The 20,618-nt window shown below is 44.4% G+C and overlaps 2 protein-coding genes across 21 annotated transcripts in view; one reads left to right on the forward strand and one right to left on the reverse strand.

Moving 5' to 3' along the window:
• Positions 1-8,762, reverse strand: part of RPAP2 (RNA polymerase II associated protein 2) — a 57,419-nt gene extending 48,657 nt beyond the window's left edge. For 9 of the 16 annotated variants that reach the window (XR_014790478.1, XR_014790473.1, XR_014790477.1 and 6 more), the window contains exons 1-5: positions 8,683-8,762; positions 5,686-5,731; positions 4,516-4,630; positions 3,667-3,765; positions 789-854 (exon numbers count right to left, since the gene is read on the reverse strand). Coding sequence is in view for 6 of the 16 variants with exons in the window: in XM_084851906.1 (XP_084708032.1) it covers positions 789-854; positions 3,667-3,765; positions 4,516-4,630; positions 5,686-5,731; positions 8,683-8,740 (384 nt within the window). In the remaining 10 variants the exon portion in view is untranslated. Of the gene's footprint in view, positions 1-788; positions 855-3,666; positions 3,766-4,515; positions 4,631-5,685; positions 5,732-8,304 lie in introns of all 16 variants that reach the window. The other 7 variants (XR_014790474.1, XM_084851910.1, XR_014790479.1 and 4 more) reach the window with 4 other exon arrangements.
• A 48-nt stretch (positions 8,763-8,810) lies between these two features.
• Positions 8,811-20,618, forward strand: part of GLMN (glomulin, FKBP associated protein) — a 41,423-nt gene continuing 29,615 nt past the window's right edge. For 2 of the 5 annotated variants that reach the window (XM_084851916.1, XM_084851917.1), the window contains exons 1-4: positions 8,811-8,885; positions 10,591-10,651; positions 11,047-11,172; positions 14,168-14,287. In XM_084851916.1, coding sequence (XP_084708042.1) covers positions 10,613-10,651; positions 11,047-11,172; positions 14,168-14,287 — 285 coding nt within the window. In that variant the 5' untranslated portion in view covers positions 8,811-8,885; positions 10,591-10,612. Of the gene's footprint in view, positions 9,106-9,129; positions 9,420-10,590; positions 10,652-11,046; positions 11,173-14,167; positions 14,288-20,618 lie in introns of those variants that run through there. The other 3 variants (XM_084851913.1, XM_084851914.1, XM_084851915.1) reach the window with 2 other exon arrangements.

Raw genomic sequence — 20,618 nt, forward strand, 5'->3', positions numbered from 1 at the left:
GGTTTAGAACGTCTGAATAGGACGTATCTTTCTTCCTTCCTCTCTACCGTGCCTATAACGCTGGAAATGTAGTTTTCCTAGGAGCAGCTGTTATCAGGCACCCTGGGAAAACTACATTTCCCAGTGTTCCAGGCACCAGGAACAGAAACTAACAGACAGATCTCTCCCTGTGTCACTGGAGCAGCAGCTCACATCAGAGCAGCAGTGAGGGAATTCCTTCTTTGGCTTGGAGTTCTAATCCAGCCACATGTCACAATATTTACATGTCACAGGGTAAGCAACCTGTGGCCCTCTGGTTGTATTGGTCTACAACTCCAATCATCCCTCCCCACTGGCTATGCTGATAGGGCTGATGAGAGCTGTAGGCCAAAACGTCTGGGGGGCCACAAGTTGCCCAGCTCTAATTTACATGCTCAGCTCAACAAATCCAAATCCACTGAAAATATGAACTCGGGGTTGACTTTGTTACATTAAGAGTTGTTTACGTGAAGTGGCCCCAAATCGCTGGGGCATGGAGAGGGGATCCATCTGCGGTGATAGAGGAGCACATAGGTGAAGTGGCCAGTATTCCATCCTCATAGTTCTTGGCAATTTTGAACCAATGTCTAGTGAACAGTAACGTAAGGGCACAACCCTATGCGTGTTTAGACAGAAAAAAGTTCTACAACTCCCAGCATGCCCCAGCTGGCTGGCTGGGGCATGCTGGGAGTTGTAGGACTTTTTTCTGTCTAAACATGCATAGAATTGCACCCTAAAATGTTAATTTCAGAAACAGCGTCTGAACTTACCTTTCGTTCAGTAATATCATAAACTTTGTTTGTTTTTGCTGAAATTCTGTACTTTTGTTTTGGCACCTGAAAAAATAAAAATAAACACAAACATACTTTGGAAAAATAGTTACTGTGCCTTTTAGCATTTCTTTTCTCTGAAATAATCCTCCGTATTTAGCATTGCTTACCCAACCACTACATTATCACCACAAATCTCAAATTGATGAGATTTCTGAGAATTGTCATTTAAACCCAGAAGACTTCAGCTTGTACTTGAAAAGAGTAATTTTCTAGGTGTTACAATTCTTCATGTAACTATGACTGCAGGCGCTCTTTCTCCACCACCTTCCTCACTGGTAGTGCATTCTTGTGCCTGCCCTGCTCCCTGGATATTTATTTGTGTGTGTGTGTGCTTTTAATGGTGTTCACTTTTCTCCATATGTGTGTGGAGCATATTATCAGCCCCCAAGTCAATCACAGGCAGCCCAGTGTGAATCACTCAATTATTTTAGGCCAGGAGTTATTGAAGACTGTGAACACGTTAAACAACATGTTTAAGGGAGAACATTCTTGGGATATGTTGCATAAACTGTAGAATATTCCCTCCCAAGGGATTCAATGGAGGTCCACTTAAACCAGGGATGGGGAACCCCCAGCCTGCAGGGCTCCCCCATCCAGCCTGCAGAACCTCCTCAGATTCCTACAGCAAGCAGGGCTTGGGCCCCTGGAGGAATCGCCATTGTTCTCTCTGATCACAATTTGGAGATAACAGCAGGGATGCGAGCATGTGTGAAGCCAAGGACTCGGCCAACACTGGGAGGAGCCAGCCACATCTCTCTGTATGCGACTCGTCATCCCCATCAGGACGACGAAAGGCATGCAAACCCAGGGACTTGGGCAGAGCAGGGAGAAGCCACTCCTGCCAACACCGGCCAAACCTGTTTGTGTGCTGCTTGCTGCCCCTATGGAGACAACCTCCAGAACAGAAAGAGTAGCAAATGAAGCTAGGGAGTCAGTTGGCAGTGGGAGGAGGCACTCCTCCCACTGCCAACTGAGTCGCTTTTTCCATGATCTTTTCCACCTCTCAGGCAAAATGGGCAGGGGGGATGGCGTCAATCGGTATGACAACATCCACTGAAATCCTCTGGCCCACAAATGCCCCTGGATCTGTATAGCAGTTCCCCACCCTGCCCTAAACTATATCAATTAAAAGAACGCAGCCAATGACCCGGTTTGGACATAACAATCAATTATGGTTTATGGCTTATTATTATGTGCATGAGCCTTGGGCTCTTGTGCTCCCCACTCCCCTTTCTTCCTCTGGCACAGCTGTAAGGTGATCAGAAGATTTTGTTTCTGTTTTCAGTTAATCACAGTTTAGCATTATGACCAAACCCTAAACTGTGGTTAATCTTACCTATCATTTATTGAAATAAGCCAGCTTCATAAATCAAGGTTTGAAGCTGGCTTACATCAGTAAACCCTAGTTAAAACTAACCACAGTTTGTCTGGGTTCAGACATGATGAGGCTGTTCACATGTCATGGTGGCAAATCACAGGGTAATTCATCAAACCATGATTTGCACAGAACTGCACCACATGTGAACCACTTCCATTTTCTGTAAATAACCTTTCAGCCCTGGTTAGTACTTGGATGGGAGACCACCTGGGAATCTGGCTTCCTGCATTGAGCAAGGGATTGGACTCGATGGTCTTGAAGGCCCCTTCCAGCCCTATGATTCTATTGTTCTAATCAGTGAAATCAGAGGCTGTGTGATATGCAAACCTGGACCATTTAACCCAACAACAAACCACGGGTTAACCACTGGGTTGTTTAGCCCCTAAACAACACTGCAGTCCAGGTTCACACATAATGCTGACAACTTCTGATTGGAGGTTGGTTACAGAAATGGAAGCGGCTTGCAGGCGGTGCCCATCCCCACAAATCCTCCCATGAGAACTGGGTTAACCTGTGATTACTCAAAAACGTAAGCAAAAGCTTATAATCTTTCCAATGAAAAAACAGAGGAGGAAAGAGAAGGGGGGAATATGCGAGCTTGTGGCATGCCCAGGCCATAGTTTACTGTTATGTCCAGTTGAGGCCAATATTGTGTAGCACATAATTTTAGACTCAGACTGTGAAGATCTGGGTTCAAATCCTCACTTACAGCACGCGAGTCAACTCTATACGTGTCAACTGAGAAGTAAGTCCCATTGAGTTTAATGGGGCTTATTCCCACTTTAGTGGATATAGGCTTGCAGCCTTAGGCTTCTCAATAGACATGTACTGGATTACACTGTTAGCCATGAAACTCACTAGATGACTTTGGGCAGGTGACTATCTCCACACAGAGATGACCAAGGATTCCCTTCCATGCATCAGTGAAGATCATTGATCAAATTCCAGTTTCCAATACAGAGATATATTTTGGAGAACGAAATAAAAGTTAGGTACTAGACAATAGGGGCGTACAAGAATTTTGTTTCAGTTCGCAAATCATTTGAACCTGGCCCACTCGCAATCCCGAATGCAAATGGGAGCATATTTTTTCAAAAAATGTTACAAATTCCCAAGCTCGTGACTGTGTTCAAAAATGCATATTTTGAAAGCATTTTCATGCTTTAGTCAATGGGGGAAAGATCTGCATTTTTTTAAAAATGCACACAAAGATGCACACTTTTCCGTTCGAAATGCACACTTTCTCCATTCGAATGAAACGAAAAACAGGTCGCAAATGAGAACGGGAGCAAGTTGAACCGAGCTATGATGCAGAGTTCAGAGAATCACTGTGAACTCAAGCATCCCTGGTTGTCCCATCCCTACTGGACAGTTCCCTGGAAGGAATATATTTTGAATGAGACATTGCAGAAAAAGAAGTAACTCATAGATGCTTACATTCTGTAGCATATTTTGACATATGGGATAGCCACACAGCTTGATGATAAATCGTTCTTCCACAACATCCTTATAGTGAGAAGGTGTTATAAATTTCCCCTGAAATTATGAAAAACAAAGAGACTCACATTAAAAAAAGTACCTTCTCCCAACCTGGCAGTAAATGAAATGCGGGGGTGGGGTGGAGAGACGGTGACTGACAGTGGTATCTATGCTTGTCTTCTTGGAAGCAAGTCTCATTGAGTTCAATTTGATTACTCCCAAGTATGTGTGGAGAGGACTGCAGCCTTAGAAAACAAAGAGGGTAACACTGAACAAGGAACAGCGAACAATGAAAGAGGGAGAGTGAGCATCTTTTAAATGGGGAAGCTTCTAAGCTCATCCAGCTGAACCTGCTCAGAGTCTCCTTCAGATCTTTGCATGTTGAGAATGAAGGGAACACAGCCAGTGCACATGGGGACATGGTCCTGACATGTTCAGGCTGAATCTGAATAGCCCTCTCTCTCAGCGTCATCTGCAATATGGGGGGAAACCATGCTGATTGCCCTTACTGGGTTGGCGAAGGAGTACAACTAGATAATGCATATGAAGTCCTCTGAACACTCGAAAACACTATACACTTTAGCTTTCTCTGGACTTGGAGCATTATCTGGATAACACACTACTGAAAGTTGGCGAAATCATCAACCTTTTCCAAGAGCAAAAATGAACCTTAAAACATTTAAGAGCACAAACCTATGCATATTTAGACAGAAGAAAGTCCTACAACTCCTAGCATTCCCCAGCCAGCATAGGACTGCACTCTAAAACGACACATTTTAGTATAAAACTTGTAAAAAGAGGACATACACAATTCACAAGGAATTCTTCAGTGATATCATCTTCCAACAGTCGTTCGACAACCTGCAAGGCTTTTCGCTCATGCTCAATCTTCTTTCTGATAGCAGCTTCAAGTGCAACTTTCCTATGGCAGAAGAAACCTTTAGTTCAGGGGTGGGAAACCATTTTTCTGTCAAAGGCTACATTCCCCCAGAGTAATCTGTCACGGGCCACATGTCGGAGGTGGGCAGGGTCAAAGCCAAAAGTGGGTGAGTCACCCCTTTCTCTCTCTCCCTCTTCCTTCCCACCAAGCAGGCTGCCAGGGAAGGGACAGATCACTCTTGCCAGAGGTCTCAACTGATCACATGCAAAGCACTTTTGAAACTGGGCCAAAGGTTGCCCACCCCTGCTTAACTCTACGGATAACACTTTGGCAACTGGTATCCACATGCTTATGAAATGTATACCTGAAAGTTTTCGACTCTTTCAATATAATTTCATGAACATATTTCACTGCAATATTGATGTTCCCCTTTCTCACACATGACATGAAAAACAACAACAACCCACTTTTATTACATTTATTTTCAGACTGGGTGTGAAATTCTTGGCATGGTTTGGAAAAATTGCTAGCAGTCAAACACAAGGGTCATCTACAAACGTGCTTGCTGTCGGTGACCATGTTTTTTAATCTTGTGAGAGCTCAGTGCTACATAAGGGAGGGTTCCCATCCTTCTCCCAAGTCTAGACAAGGGCAGAGACGGACACACACACACACACACTGCTAACTTCAGAGACTCTCAGAAAACAGCAACAGCAACATTTGTTACATAGTTGATTTCTGACAAGGACAAACCTCAATCCCCTCTCCAGCTCAGAAATGGGGAAAAGAGCAAAGGCCCACCCGCACAGGACACTTTTGGGGCTGACGTCAAGAACTTACACGTCCCTGACGGGCCAGAGGAAAGCAAACTGGTCAAACAAATTTAGAATTAACCATCATTTACTTTGGAGTAAGTTTTAGTGAACTGACTAGAGCTTACTTCTAAGGAAACATGTATAGAAAGATTGCACTGTTCTCCTTTGCTAATAGACCTCTCACTGAAAAGACTAGTGAAGTATCTACAAAACACAAACTTAATGAGCTACAAAGAGATAGGGAAACCAAATCTTTTAAATTCTGTTTGGAGATAACAATACCTTTGTGCAGCATCTTCATTTTTCATAACACTGGATGGCTCATTTCCTAAAAATAAAACAAACAAAATAAACAACAAGGAAATAAGCGATTAACTCAATGTAAGGCTATATAGGATTCTCGTGGATAGCTTAACTCATCTGGGGAAAGCCCTATTTTTACTTGTAGGATATCTTTCCTATCCCACTTTTCAAGTGTGTTGGGCTACAGGTACAGGCTCCTCTAGCAACAGACTGGGAACTTTGCTGTCTGCTTAAAGCATGCTGTAACTTAGATTATAACAGATGTTCGGGCATGGAAAGTATCTCTAATTACGTGTGCAAATGCTGAGAAAAATAAGCCAAACATATATTGCATAAACACATCAAAAACAGCATGTTGAGCTTTGTGTAAGTATGATTTGCCTTTGGTGCACATGTAGTTTAAGATTTACCAGCTGCAAGTATGAGCTTACATGTCTATTGGTCCCACAAAACAAGACACCAGTCACATACTCAAAAGCACTTGTGGATTAACATATTTGAACCATTATTTTGCATACACTCTCAGAACAGTTACACTGCGGTGAAAAGGTGAGTTTTACACCTTTGCTGCCCAGGCTTATTTACAGTAGGCAACTGTAGCCCACATTAGCAGTACTGAATGCATAAATCGGTGGCAGTTAATGTAGGTTAAAGGGGTACTCCCTTGTGTATCCACAGAGTAAACAAGACTGAAATACTTTACAGGACCAATTCATTCAATGATAGGGTTGCCAACATGTTTTTACTGGTGCTGCTCCTGTGTCTTTAACTGCAGCCTGAGATGTAGAAAATAAGCAGGTGATGCCCTTCCCTTTACCTGTGCACCAGGTGTTACTTGTTAAATTTATTCCTAGCTGCTATTAAAGGCACAGGTCAGTGATATTTATAATTTTAAGGAACAGTTTGCTTGAGTCTATTTATTAGTCCTAAGTAAAAAGTTCATGTGCATATGCTTAAGGAGAGAACCCCATCCATACTAAAGAACCGCACAGTTTCCCTGAATGATAAAGGTCCTTTATAATTTGAGTTTCCAGCTCTTATTTTAACAATGGCTACCCTAATTACCTGTGATGTGGTGCAGGTTATCATGTCATCCGAACCTGGGCAGCCGCACCACAGGCTTGACTTCTAAACCCATGGCTTCTTGTAGGGTCATGGGGCAGTTTAGAAGCCACCCCTGCTGCACCCCTGCCAGGTTCAGATGACATGATAAGCCGTGTTGCAGACACGTGAGCAGCATGTGTGGGGCAAAGAAGACATGGTGGCTTCTTTTCCGTGATCGTCTGAATATGGCTAAAGCCTCTTTGTCTTTCACAGCTATACGGCAGGTAGAGTTCAGCAGGGCCAGCTTTCCTCATCACACTCTCTCTCTCTCTCTGTACGTGGGAGTACTGCACCTGCTGAATTTCTGCATATTGTACAGTTAGTGAAGACACAAGAGTCCTGGCAGGGGGAATGGATAACTCACCACTTAATGCATGTGCAGGGTTTTAAACCCTGTTATTGTCTGGAGCAATTCTAATCAGTGAGGCACCACGAGCAAAAGAAAACCCACAGTCCAAGCCTATGCATGTTTAACTTACATTTATTTATTATTTACTGAAATAAATCAAGAGTGGGCAACTTGTGGCCCTACAGATGTTTTGGCCTACAACTCCCAGCATCTCTAGCGAGCATGGCCAGTGATGAGGGATAATGGGAGTTGTAGGCTAAACAATTTTGTAGAACCACAAGTTGCTACCCCCTGTCCATATTAAAGAACCCCACCAGTCTCCCTGAATTAGAGAGGTCCTTTTTAATTTCTAGAAACTGAGGCACAGCAAGCAAAAGAGAAACCCCAGCCCAAGCCTATGCATGTTTACTTATATTTAAGCATTTTATCCCACTCAGCTGAAAAAGGCTCTCAGAACAGCTTACAAAGATTAATAATAACATAGAATCATAGAATAGTAGGGTTCGAAGGGGCCTACAAGGCCATCGAGTCCAACCCCCTGCTCAATGCAGGAATCCAAGTCAGAGCATCCCTGACAGAAGGCTGTCCAGCCTTGTCTTGAATGCCTCCAGTGTGCAGGCGTTCAGCCAATTACCTCCCTATGCAATTGGTTCTATAATAATATAATAATGTCCTCAGGCTTACAATCTAAAAACACAACACAAAAGGAAAAGGAATTGGTAAGGAGGAGAGAAAACGCAAACTCAGGCACTAGTTCTTAGTTACTTGGAAGTAAGTCCCACTGTGTTCAGTGAGGCTTTCTCCCAGATAAGATGAACAAGTCTGCAGGCATACAGCACAATCTTATGCATGTTTACATCGAAGTAAGCAAGCCCCACTGATTCCAATAGGACTTAGTAGTAACTTTGTGCAGGATTACCCCCTTAACAGCACAATCCCAGCGTGTTCAGTAGCACTTATTTTCTAGTAAGTATGGTTTGGAAGACTGCAGCCTAAAACTCCTAAAAGCCAAACATAAATTCATAACCTAAACAGGTTTCCGTGGAAGTAAGTCCTATTGATTTTTCCATGGAAATTACTTCTAGTAAAGTACGATTTAGAATCGGTGTGAAAGAAAATAAGGCTGCAAACCCACTCACACTTACTCCAAGTAGGTCCCAGAGAATTCAGTGCAATTTACTTTCGAATCAGCTTGCACAGGATCGTGCCGCACGCGGGATTTGGAGCAAGGAAAACCAGCAGGGCTGTCATCCCTCGAGCACCTACGACCCACCAAGCCTCACTCAGTTCTGCGGGGCTCGCTTCCGAGTCGGCGCGCGTAGGGCCGCGCTGCGCAGCACCTTCCTCCCACATTCCTCTCCCACCACCGAGCCCATGCTGTCCACCCCTCTAGAAAGCGTGCGTTGGTTTAGCCCTCCTCCCCGTTTGTTATCCTCAGGGACGAAGCGGGAAGGAACAGCCCACAGAGAGAGAGAAAGGGGGTTAGTGGGATTCCTGTCAGCGAATGTATTTATTGGTTTGACCTGCGCGTCTGCGGTGACTCCTGGCCTTCGAGGCGCTCGGCGGCTTCTCTTCCGCCATCACTACGAGCCTTTCCGTCTCTGACCCTTCACCCGCCGCGGCGCTGTGGGCGGAGTTTGCGGGAGGGGGCGGGCGCTGGAGGTGGTCATGAAGGCCGCCGGGGGAGTCGCGGCTGCAGCCGGGCGGGGGACGGGCGGCTCTGGAGGTAAGCGGGGCCGCGAAGGGGGCGAGGCCTCTCAGTGTACCAGAGGGCGACGGAGGGGGGAAGGCGCCGCCGCCTTGGCGAGAAGAGACAAATGCGCCCCTCATGTGGAGTCTGAGGGACCGGGAGCTCGGGGGTAGAGAGTGGATGGCAGCCCGGCTCGCGATAGGTTTACTCGGAAGTCAGTTCTTCTCGCCCGCTCTCTTGTGAAGCTTATGCCCGGGTAAGCGTGAGTAGCCTCCTGTAGCTCCGACTCCGTGGGTTGTGCCCAGCGGTAGCCTAACTTTAAGCCCCATTCATTTAATGGGTCTGCTGTAAGTAGGGCTAACGTTTTGGATACAGCCCCATGGGATTTTTTCTTTCTTTCTCATACTTGTTAAGGCAGCTCCTTCCCCATAAGCCTGCGCTGGATTTGCAGTCTTATTTGCAGAGTGCGCTCGGCTTGGGAGCTGAGCCACTTCCTGGCAGGCGGAAGAAAGGAAAACATTTCGGGGCATGTGCAGAGGGGCTTTGCGTTAATGCTGAGCCACGCGGGAGGTGAGCTTCTCCAGTCGGGTTGCATAGCTGTTGGGTAGCCTATGGCCTTTTTCTGTCTCTCTAGCGATTTAGGCTGCAATCCTATACACACTTACTTGGGAGTAAGCCCCAGTGAACACGGTGGGATTTACTTCTGAGTAAACATGCATAGGATTAGACCATTAAACACTGTTTTCATATTCTTGGGCTCTTCTTCCCCAGTGTTGTTCAGAAGTGTACTGGCTACTCCTGTTTGCATCAAAGAGCAGCTTTCCTCAGAATTATGCGTTCCCTTCAACAGCCTTCTGCCCCTCTGTCTTGATACCAATTAAAACTCTCACCCAGCTTTAGCTTTACTTTTGGCCATAATATAGATGAGGCCAAATTAAGTTATAATTTTTATTACTTCCTTAAATAAACAGAATGCTCTTTTAAGTTTCTTCTTTTCTAAATCAGGTCAGCATATCATTGCACTCAGTAGAACTTCTTGTGTAATATGCTTAATAGTCTGCTGAAAGGCTATTAACCGTACTTACTGGGAAGCATATCCTGTTTAATTCTCATTAAATTTGGGTTGGCCTATAAAGCTTCCTTTGTAAGTACTGGAAGAGCAGTCCCAAATTTCTAGAATGTCTTGTAGGAAGTTGAGTCCTGGTTTCTGAAATGAACACAATAGTATTTCTTCCCCTGGCCCCTCTTTATATATATAATTCATTATCCAACTGCTAAGGGAAAGTAATTAACATTTGTTGTTAATTATTATTTATCTGGTGCCCCAGGATACCAGGTGCTGATGCCAGGCCTGTCTGAAACCTTGGAGATCTGCTGCTGCCTGTCCGTGCAAACAATATTGAGATAAAGGACCAATGGTCTAACTCAGCATAAGGCTTCTTCCTTCCTTCCTGTATTCATCTCAGACCACCATTCCCCAACCTGGTTCCCTTTGGATGGTTTTGACTACAATGCCCATCAGCCCCAGCCAACACAGCCAGTAGTTGGGGATGATGGGAGTTGTGGTTCGACACATCTGGAGGCCACCAGGTTGGGGGATGCTTCCATAGTCAAGGGATGCTCTCCATGACTTGTTCTCATTGAATGTCTAACAGCCAGGAAAAAAGAAAAAGGCATTCAACACATTTTGATATAGGTCAAGTGTATCTCATTTAAGTCTTTTCTTTTTAACTTGTGATAGAGCTCTTGAGAATTTGGAAATAATGGCAGAAGAGGAACTTCGGGACATAGTACAAAGATGTGTAAGTAATTTATTTGCTTGTTAAACTATGCCAAGTGGCAGAAGTTGCTGTTCTGATAGTCTTCATAAGTGTCAACACAGTAAATAAAGCCTGATCTTCATTTCTTTTCTCTTCTTATCTCTTCTTATTTACGAGTGCTGATATTACTTGCCATTTGCCTAGTGAAAGAAAGACTACTTTGTTTTAAAGTTTTATTGAAAGGCAGTAGTTTGAACACAATGCTTCTAAACTATGCTTGAACAAAATACTAAGAGTCTGGCAGGTTCCTGGAGTTGCTGCCATATCTTTAAGTAGCATATTTTTGTTGATTTGAATTTGCTATTGCAAGTTAAGGTGTTTTGTTTCTATCTACATTTATATTGTGAATTACAATGAAAGCATTTATGTTCCCACAGCAAATTCTAGATGCAGAGGAATTTAAAGGAGAAGACTTCAATCTCTTTCAAGTTGCAGGACAGAAGTGCTTGGAAGAAGGATATATAGCTGAAGTATTGGAAGTTGTTCAAAATGAGAAAAATATGGTGAGTTAAAAGTATATATTTGTCTTTAATGCTTGGGTACTAAAGCCAATAGCACCTGGAGGCAATTAAGCTCATTTTTGCCATATATGCTTTGCTTTAGTGATAGGCCCAGTTTACATTCTTCTCAGTCCATAGGTTTGGTGGCTGTGTACCTGCAAGCTTTTTTCACGTGTGTTCATGGCTTTACTGGCACATCACGACACCTAGCCAGTTACCTGCAGGATGTTTCCTAGCATATGCTAGGAGAAATGTTCTCTTTGCACCGCAGAGGGGAAAATATAAAAACTTATGTACTTCCAGCATAGCCCTATTGAAACGTACATTTGTGCAATAAATTAGAAGTGTATAAAACATTATGGGATATTAAGGTATTTAACTATTTTTATATGCCTTTTTATGCCATGGCTGTGTTAGCACATAACAGTAAGCCAGGATTTAGCATTACATGGAGAAGCCTTTGTGAGCCCAAGCAAAGCTTTTGGCTCATGGGTTCCCCATAACCCATTGGCAAGGAGGCACACTTTCCCTGCCATTTCGACTGTTTCTCTGCTACCTTATTTCCCCTGGGGAAGTGATCTAATCCAGAATTGCTCTTCAAGGGCAGAATGGTTTGCAAGTATGCAATGGCTTTCCTCTATTAGCATGAACAGGAGACACATCTCCACCCTCTTCAGGCATGGGACCTCTGGAATGTGCAAATGCCCTACTCTTTACTTGGCTCCAGTCTAATCAAGCCACACAGCACCTTTGTTGTATTGGCTAAGAGAGCTCTAGGAGATGGAAGACACTATGCAGGAAACATTGTGAAACCTTCTGCTAGAACAATGCCATGAACACATTAGCACCTGTTAAGGTCATCACCCCACCTCCAAAAGTTGAACAGGAAACCCTCTTTGTACCTGGTATGCTTCTGCAGCCATCACCCTGAAGAGGAGCCAATCCCCCTGAAAAGACATTCCAAGGAGAGGTCAGTCACCTGCCACCCCACCCTGTTTTGTGTAATCAAGCCAAAGATAGCTGTCTGTCTTTCCTGCCTGGGAGTTTCCCTTACAGGACCATCACCCTTCTTTTGTAAAGTTTTTGACACCCAAGTTTATAACTGCTCGGACACACTAGCCCTTCTCTCTGTAGCCTTTGCTCTCTTGGACACAGCACCAGCTTTCCCCAGACCTCCCTTTTTCCTGTCCCCAAGTCTGTGAGTTCCTGGTTGATTCCTGCTTGTATCCTGGTGGATCATTGCCCCCTTCTTAGGCCACATAAAAAACAATAAGTAATAAGCTCTGTAACCCCATTTTCCTGCCTCCCTCAGTAACTATCCCCTTCTTTCTCCACCTTCTCACCCAAGCCAAAGCTATACTGCACAGCCATGCCACCAACTCACCCCACAGACCTACTTCTCCCTATCTCTGTCCCTTTTCAGAGAATCTTGTAATTAATGGTTTAATTTTTATTTTGTTATTTTCATCTTGGTAAAAAAAAGTGTTTTCTGGAAAAGCTCTAATTCTTCATTGTTTCCTGAGTAGTTTATGAGGGCAACTCCTCCATCCTGGCTAAATGATCTGAAAGTTGCCCACACTTGGCTCATTTGCATGTTGTTTAGCCTGCTGGTAAAACGAGGTTCCATCAGACTGACACTTGGGTGTTCTCTGGTGGAATAAGGCAGGGTTGCATTGGAAAGAGCTTTCCCCTAGCACACAGTTTGAGCTAAAATCCCCCAAAACATTCATGTTCCAGAAGGGCTTAAAACCTGAACACCGAGACATAGTGTGCAGAAATGTATAGAGAGGCATGTCCCGAACAAGTGTAGTAACACCCTTCCCCTCCTGCACGCCCAGGCGGAGGACTTAACCAGGAAGATTTCTCAGTTTAGAGAAGGATGGGCAACTTGAAGGATTGCTTCCTCCCATATGTGCTTGCCCAGACCTTAAGATCATCCTCAGCGGCCCTCCTCTGTGAGCCTCTGCCAAAGGAAGTGAGGCAGGTGGCTACTAGGAGGAGGGCCTTTTCTGCTGTGGCACCCGGTCTGTGGGATGAGCTCCGTAGTGAGGTTTGCCTGGCACCTACGTTGTATTCCTTCTGGTGCCAGGTGAAGACCTTTTTATTTTCCCAGGCATTTTAGCTTTCTAGACTTTTAGCTTTGCTGTTCTAAATCTGTATTTTAAATCTTTGCCTTGCTGCTAGGTTTTACGCTGGTTTTATTCTGGTTGTATAGTTATATTGTGGTTTTAATGTTTTAATGTTTTTATATTTTATATTGTATTACCATGTGCTTGTTGGTTTTAATTTTTGTGAACCACCCAGAGAGCTTCGGCTATTGGGTGGTATAGAAATGAAATGAATAAATAAATTTGTAGGCCAAAACACCTGGAGGGCCACAACTTCTGTCAGTGCTAGCCAGTATAGCCAATGGTCAGGAATGCTGGAAATTGTATGTCAAAACATCTGGATGGCCACAAGTTGCCCACTCCTGGTTTAGAACTACTCTACTCTGAAGCTTTAGGCCTAATTCTTACAGAAATAATAAGCTTGTGTGTGCGCTGTACCACTTCAGACTGTAGGAGGGGGGTTGCATGATAGAATGCTCCTTATACAAATACGTCCCTCCACTTAAAATAGTACATAGGAGAATTATTTTTAACCTAGCCTTATTGCTTGTATGTTAGTTTACTCTGTGGAAGGATTTTTACTTTTATTTTATTTTTTTGTATAGAGGAGCATTGTATTATGTAAATTCCCATCTGCAGTCTGAAGTAGTACAGTCCATACACAGGCTTACCACCTCAGTGAGGACTAGGTCTTACATACATTATGCAGACTGCAGGTAATTTAGCAGTAGCTGTGGGGCTTATAATATATTTCAAAAACAGCCCCAGGCATTGATGTTGGAACAACTTGAATGTAAAACTCTGTACTAACTCATTGTGCTTGTCTTTGGTATCTGAATAGTTTTTGCTTTCATCTAAACTGGTATTTGAAACACGTTTTCTCCCTACAGGTTATTGTTAAAAGTATGGGCTGGAATCTTATTGGCCCTTTAATCAGATGCATACTGAAGTATAAGCAAGGTGATGTCGAGAGAGAACACTGCCTGAAAATGCTAGATAAACTTACAGAGGTAAGTCATGATGTCTGTCCCGATAATTGCCTTTGGGCGCTTTCTACAGGTTATCATTTGCCTTTGCCCTTCAGTAGTGAGACAGAAGGTAGACATTCTTAGGATTTTTGCTAACTGAGCAAGTAAGGTATGTGGAATGGGTAGAATTGCCCGAGGATAGGGAGAATGGCAATCGTTTGGTGTATATTCTTGGGGACTGAAGTAGGAAAGGAATTCTGCTGAAGCAGCATACATAAGTGAGAGACAAAGGACTGGGCAGACTGTATTTGGATCACATAGGGCAGTATCCAATTGTGTTATTCCACTAGCACAAACGACATTGGGCTAGTGAAAACTAGGCTTCGAACTATGAGCAAGAGGAAAATCCAACTAAAATTATGTTTGTGTAAGTGCAGTTGTGGCTGTGCAGCCACTTGCACAGTGGAAAGATTCAGTGGAGGTCTGCTATAGCGATTTGAATTTGTGGAATGACACCATTGGGTACTGCTCATTTATGTTTCTTTCTTAGCATCTGTATACTGCCTTATCTAATAAAAAGCCATCAAGGTGGTGTATAACAATTTAAAACAAAACAAAAACATTAAAAATGGTAAAAACATTAAACTATGTACTTTAAACGGCTACATTGAAAAGATGCATGTTTACACCCTTTCTAAAAGCCAGGAGAGTGGAGGTAAATCATAGTTCTTGAGAGAGTGCATTCCATAGTTTGGGAGCAATACAGGAAAAAGCCCTTTCACAGATGCCTGACAAACAGGCCTCTGGGTAATGGCACTTGGAAGGCCCTCTCCTGCAGATCTTAATAACTGTACAGGTTCATAGTGAGATAGGTGGTCCCATACACGTGTGTGCGTGTGCGCGCGCACACACACACACACTCTCTCTCTCTCTCTCACACGTATGTATATCATTTATGAAGTGAGGCTAGAATTCTGGGTTTATCACTCCAGATGATGTGTGGAAGTGATCGTTTTTAATGCTCCCCCACACTTCCTGCATGTAGTAAACTAACACATAGGGTAAAGAGGCTTTAACATAACATTCTTCCTGATACACTACTTTACTATATGGAGGGAGCCTCCCTACTTGCAGGTTGAAGCAGTACAGTCTAGAATTTTGTCAAATCTACTCCTTATTGGGCAATGTGTTAGGTGGCGCTTGGACAATCCAAAAAAACTGCCTTGACACTATCTAATTCAGAAGAACAAACAAATATTTCCTGGAGGCTTTTCTACTGGTTAGCAATTTTCCTCTGTAGAGATCTCATAAAATCATAGAATAGTAGGGTTGGAAGAGGCCTACAAGACCATCGAGGTCAACCCCCTGCTCAGTGCAGGAATCCAAGTCAAAGCATCCCTGACAGATGGCTGTCCAGCCTTGTTTTGAATGCCTCCAGTGTGGGAGAGCCCACCATCTCCCTAGGTAATTGCTTCCATTGTTGTATTGCTCTAACAGTCAGGAAGTTTCTTCTGATGTTCATCTGGAATCTGGCTTCCTGTAACTTGAGCCCATTATTCCGTGTCCTGTACTCTGGGATGATAGAGCAGAGATCCTGGCCTTCTTCTCTGTGACAACCTTTCAAGTACTTGAAAAGCGCTATCATATCTCCCCTCAGTCTTCTCAAGGCTAAACATGCCCAGTTCTTTCAGTCTCTCCACATAGGGCTTTGTTTCCAGTCCCCTGATCATCTTTGTTGCCCTCCTCTGAACCCTCTCCAGTTTGTCTGCATCCTTCTTAAAGTGTGGTGCCCAGAACTGGACACAGTACTCCAGATGAGGCCTAACCAGTGCTGAGTAGAGGGGAACTAGTACTTTATGTGATTTGGAAGCTCTGCTTCTATTAATGCAGCCCAAAGTAGCATCTGGCTTTTTTGTTGCCACATCACATTGCTGGCTCATATTCAGCTTGTGATCTACAACAATTCCGAGATCCTTCTCACATGTTGTATTGTTGAGCCAAGTATCCATCCCATCTTGTAACTGTGCATTTGGTTTCTTTTTCCTAGGTGCGGAACTTGGCATTTATCCCTGTTAAATTTCATTCTGTTTTCTGCCTAGCACTCCAGTCAATCAAGATCACTTTGAATTTTCTTTCTGTCTTCCAAAGTATTAGCTATCCCGCCCAATTTTGTGTCATCTGTAAATTTGATCAGCATTCCCTGCACCTCCTCCTCCAAGTCATTAATAAAAATGTTGAAGAGCACTGGACCCAGGAATGAGCCCTGCGGTACCCTGCTTGTTACCTCTCCCCAGTTTGAGAAGATCCCATTGCTAAGCACTCTTTGAGTCCGATTCTGTAGGTAACTATGGATCCACCTGATGGTTGTTTCATCTAGCCCACTTTGAGCTAGTTTGCTCATCAGGATCTCATGGGGCACTTTGTCGAAAGCTTTGCTGAAGTCGAGGTATATGTAGGGGTGAACGAAAGTCACTTACCTTTTCTCGCAGCTTTTTCGCGGTGGGGGGGAGCGCTTCGCTGCTCCCCCCGCGAACTTCAGGCCGGGGGGGGGGAGGCTTCCCGCCTCGCCCGTCTGAAATTCAGGCCGGGGGGGGGAGGCTTCCCGCCTCGCCCGGCCGAAATTCAGGCCGGGGAGGAGGCTTCCCGCCTTGCCTGGCCGCGAACACGAAAGTAAAAAAAAAAAAGTCCCCTGATAGGCTACGTGACGATTCACGTAGCCTATCATGGCTAGATCTGGAAAGTCAGCCGTGATAGGCTACGTGAATCGTCACGTAGCCTATCACGGGTGACTTTAAAAAAAAAAAAGCGCGTACGCGAATGGCGGCCCCCATAGGGAGCCACCATTCGCGTTCCTTATTTAGTTGCTGTAGTCTACGTCAATGTTTACGTAGACTACGGCGAAAATAAGGGCAACGCAAATAGCGTTGCCCTTATTTTCGCCGTAGTCTATGTAAACATTGATGTAGACTACAGCGACCAAATAAGGAACGGGAATGGCGGCTCCCTATGGGGGCCGCCATTATCCGTACACACTTTTTTTTTTTTTTTAAGTCACCCGTGATAGGCTACGTGACGATTCACGTAGCCTATCACGGCTGACTTTGCAAATCTTGCCATGATAGGCTACGTGAATCGTCACGTAGCCTATCAGGGGACTTTTTTTTTTTTTCTTTCATTGCAATGGCGGGGGCGGCAGCCGGTCGAAAGACCGGCTGCCGCTCCCGCCCCGCTCGAACACCGGACGAACCGCCAGCCGGACCCGCCGCCGGGAGGGACATTCAGGGAAGGTAAGTCCCGTCCCGGGGGGGGGGGGGCGGGGGGCGGGGGGGGCGGAGGATTTCTCCCCGAAACTTGTTCGGGGGGCCGAACACGTTGGCGCTCGGCCCCCCGAAGTTTCGGGGAGAAATTCTCCGCCATCCCTAGGTATATGATGTCCACAGCATTCCCACAGTCCACAAAGGAGGTTACCTGATCAAAAAATGAGATCAGTCTGGCAGGATTTGTTCTTGACAAATTCATGTTGGCTTTGAGTAATCACTGCATTGTTTTCAAGGTGCTAACAGATGGATTGCTTTATCATCTGCTCCAGAATTTTCCCAGGGATTGATGTCAGACTGACTGGTCTGTAGTTCCCAGTTTCCTCCTTTTTGCAGATAGGGACAACATTAGCCCTCCTCCAGTCATCTGGTACTTTATCTGTCATCCATGATTTCTCAAAGATAATAGACAGTGGTTCTGAGAATTCTTCTGCTAGTTCCTTTATTACTCTAGGATGCAGTTCATCTAGCCCTGGAGATTTGAACTCATTCAAAGTAATTAGGTGTTCCTTGACCATATGCCTATCAATCCCAAGCTGCAATCCTGCCCTTTCAGCCTATTCTTCGCCTTGGCCGGGGGGGGGGGGGGGTCATAGACCCTCTTTTGGGAGAAGACTTAGCCAAAGTAGGAATTGAGCACTTCTGCCTTTGTCATCTGTTATCATTTCGCCATCCTTATTTAATAGTTGAACCACCATTTCTTTCCTCTGTCTTTTACTATGCACGTATCTGAAGAAAGCCTTTTTGTTGCTTTTAGCATCCCTCGCTAACCTCAGCTCGTTCTCAGCTTTAGCCTTCCTGATGCCATCCCTGCAATTCTTCCTTCCACTTCCTATATGTGTGCTTTTTTGTTTTCAGGTCATCTCTAAGCTTTTTGTGAAGCCGCATTGGCTTCTTCTGTTGTCTTCCACCTTTTCTTCTTGTTGGAATTGCTTGTAATTGTTGCTTTAGAATTTCCTTTTTAAAAATCATAGAATAGTAGGGTTGGAAGGGGCCTACAAGGCCATCGAGTCCAACCCCCTGCTCAATGCAGGAATCCAAGTCAGAGCATCCCTGACAAATGGCTGTCCAGCCTCGTCTTAAAGGCCTCCAGTGTGGGAGAGCCCACCACCTCCCCAGGTAATTGGTTCCATTGCCGTATTGCTCTGACACTCAGGAAGTTTTTCCTGATGTTCAGCCGGAATCTGGCTTCCTGTAACTTGAGCCCATTATTCCGTGTCCTGCACTCTGGGATGATCAAGAAGAGATTCTGGCCTTCTTCTCTGTGACAACCTTTCAAGTACTTGAAGAGTGCTATCATATCTCCCCTCAGTCTTCTCTTCTCCAGGCTAAACATGCCCAGTTCTTTCAGTCTCTCTTCATAGGGCTTTGTTTCCAGTCCCCTGATCATCTTTGTTGCCCTCCTTTGAACCCTCTCCAGCTTGTCTGCATCCTTCTTAAAGTGTGGTGCCCAGAACTGGACACAGTACTCCAGATGAGGCCTAACCAGTGCTGAGTAGAGGGGAACTAGTACTTCCCGGGATTTGGAAGCGATGCTTCTATTAATGCAGCCCAAAATAGCATTTGCCTTTTTTGCAGCCACATCACATTGTTGGCTCATATTCAGCTTGTGATCGACGACAATTCCAAGATCCTTCTCGCTCGTAGTGTGGTTGAGCCACGTATCCCCCATCTTGTAACTGTGCATTTGGTTTCTTTTTCCTAGGTGCAGAACTTGGCATTTGTCCCTATTAAATGCCATTCTGTTGTTTTCTGCCCAGCACTCCAGTCTATCCAGATCACTTTGAATTTTGTTTCTGTCTTCCAAAGTATTAGCTATCCCTCCCAATTTTGTGTCATCTGCAAATTTGATCAGCATTCCCTGCACCTCCTCCTCCAAGTCATTAATAAAAATGTTGAAGAGCACTGGGCCCAGGACTGAGCCCTGCGGTACCCCGCTCGTTACCTCTCCCCAGCTTGAGAAGGTCCCATTGATAAGCACTCTTTGAGTCCGATTCTGTAGCCAACTGTGGATCCACATGATCGTTGTTTCATCTAGCCCACTTCGAGCAAGTTTGCTCATCAGGATATCATGGGGCACTTTGTCGAAAGCTTTGCTGAAGTCGAGGTATATGATGTCTACAGCATTCCCACGGTCTACAAGGGAGGTGACTTGATCAAAAAATGAGATCAGATTTGTCTGGCAGGACTTGTTTTTGACAAATCCATGTTGGCTTCGAGTAATCACGGCATTGTTGTCAAGGTGCTTCCAGATGGATTGCTTTATGATCTGCTCCAGAATTTTCCCAGGGATTGATGTCAGACTGACTGGTCTGTAGTTCCCAGGTTCCTCCTTTTTACCCTTTTTGAAGATAGGGACAACGTTAGCCCTCCTCCAGTCATCTGGCACTTCCCCGGTCCTCCATGATTTCTCAAAGAGAATAGACAGCGGTTCTGAGAGTTCTTCTGCCAGTTCCTTTATTACTCTAGGATGCAGTTCATCTGGCCCTGGAGATTTGAACTCTCACCCATCTTGGACTCCTTTTCTCTCGTTAGAGTCGCTTGCCATGGGATCTTACGTATCATTTCTTAAAGCCCTGGCCTGAGCATCTCCCAATAGTGAAAAGGCAAGAACTTTAAATCAGAACTCATATTTAGTGTTTATTGTACATACAGGGAAGGATGATTTGAGGGTATGTGTGTGAGTGAAATTTAAAAGCTAGTTGTTCAAGAGGTAATTAATCAAAAAGTTTGGTTTTGACAAACTGGATTTTTGATAGAACAATCTACATCTATGCTACTATGAAACATCAGAGTAGTGAAGTGGAAGTTGTCACTTTGAATTAAATGTAAGCTGTAGAATAAAATAGAATCTCTTCACCTTTTACACAATCACAGAGTGGACATTTTCTGCATAAAACAGAAAACTGTCTGCTGTAATAACCTCAAGTGCTATCCCAAAAGGAAATATTATAATTAGGGCTTCAGCATTTAGCTGATTATATCAAACAGAAACATTTTGATTAAAATCGGGACACTGATCTTTTTTTTTTTTTAAGGATTGTTAATACAAGTAC

The sequence above is a fragment of the Heloderma suspectum genome, chromosome 4 (assembly GCF_057233095.1).
Source record: "Heloderma suspectum isolate Gila_16-S chromosome 4, 16-S_ref, whole genome shotgun sequence".
NCBI classification, from domain to species: Eukaryota; Metazoa; Chordata; class Lepidosauria; order Squamata; family Helodermatidae; genus Heloderma; species Heloderma suspectum.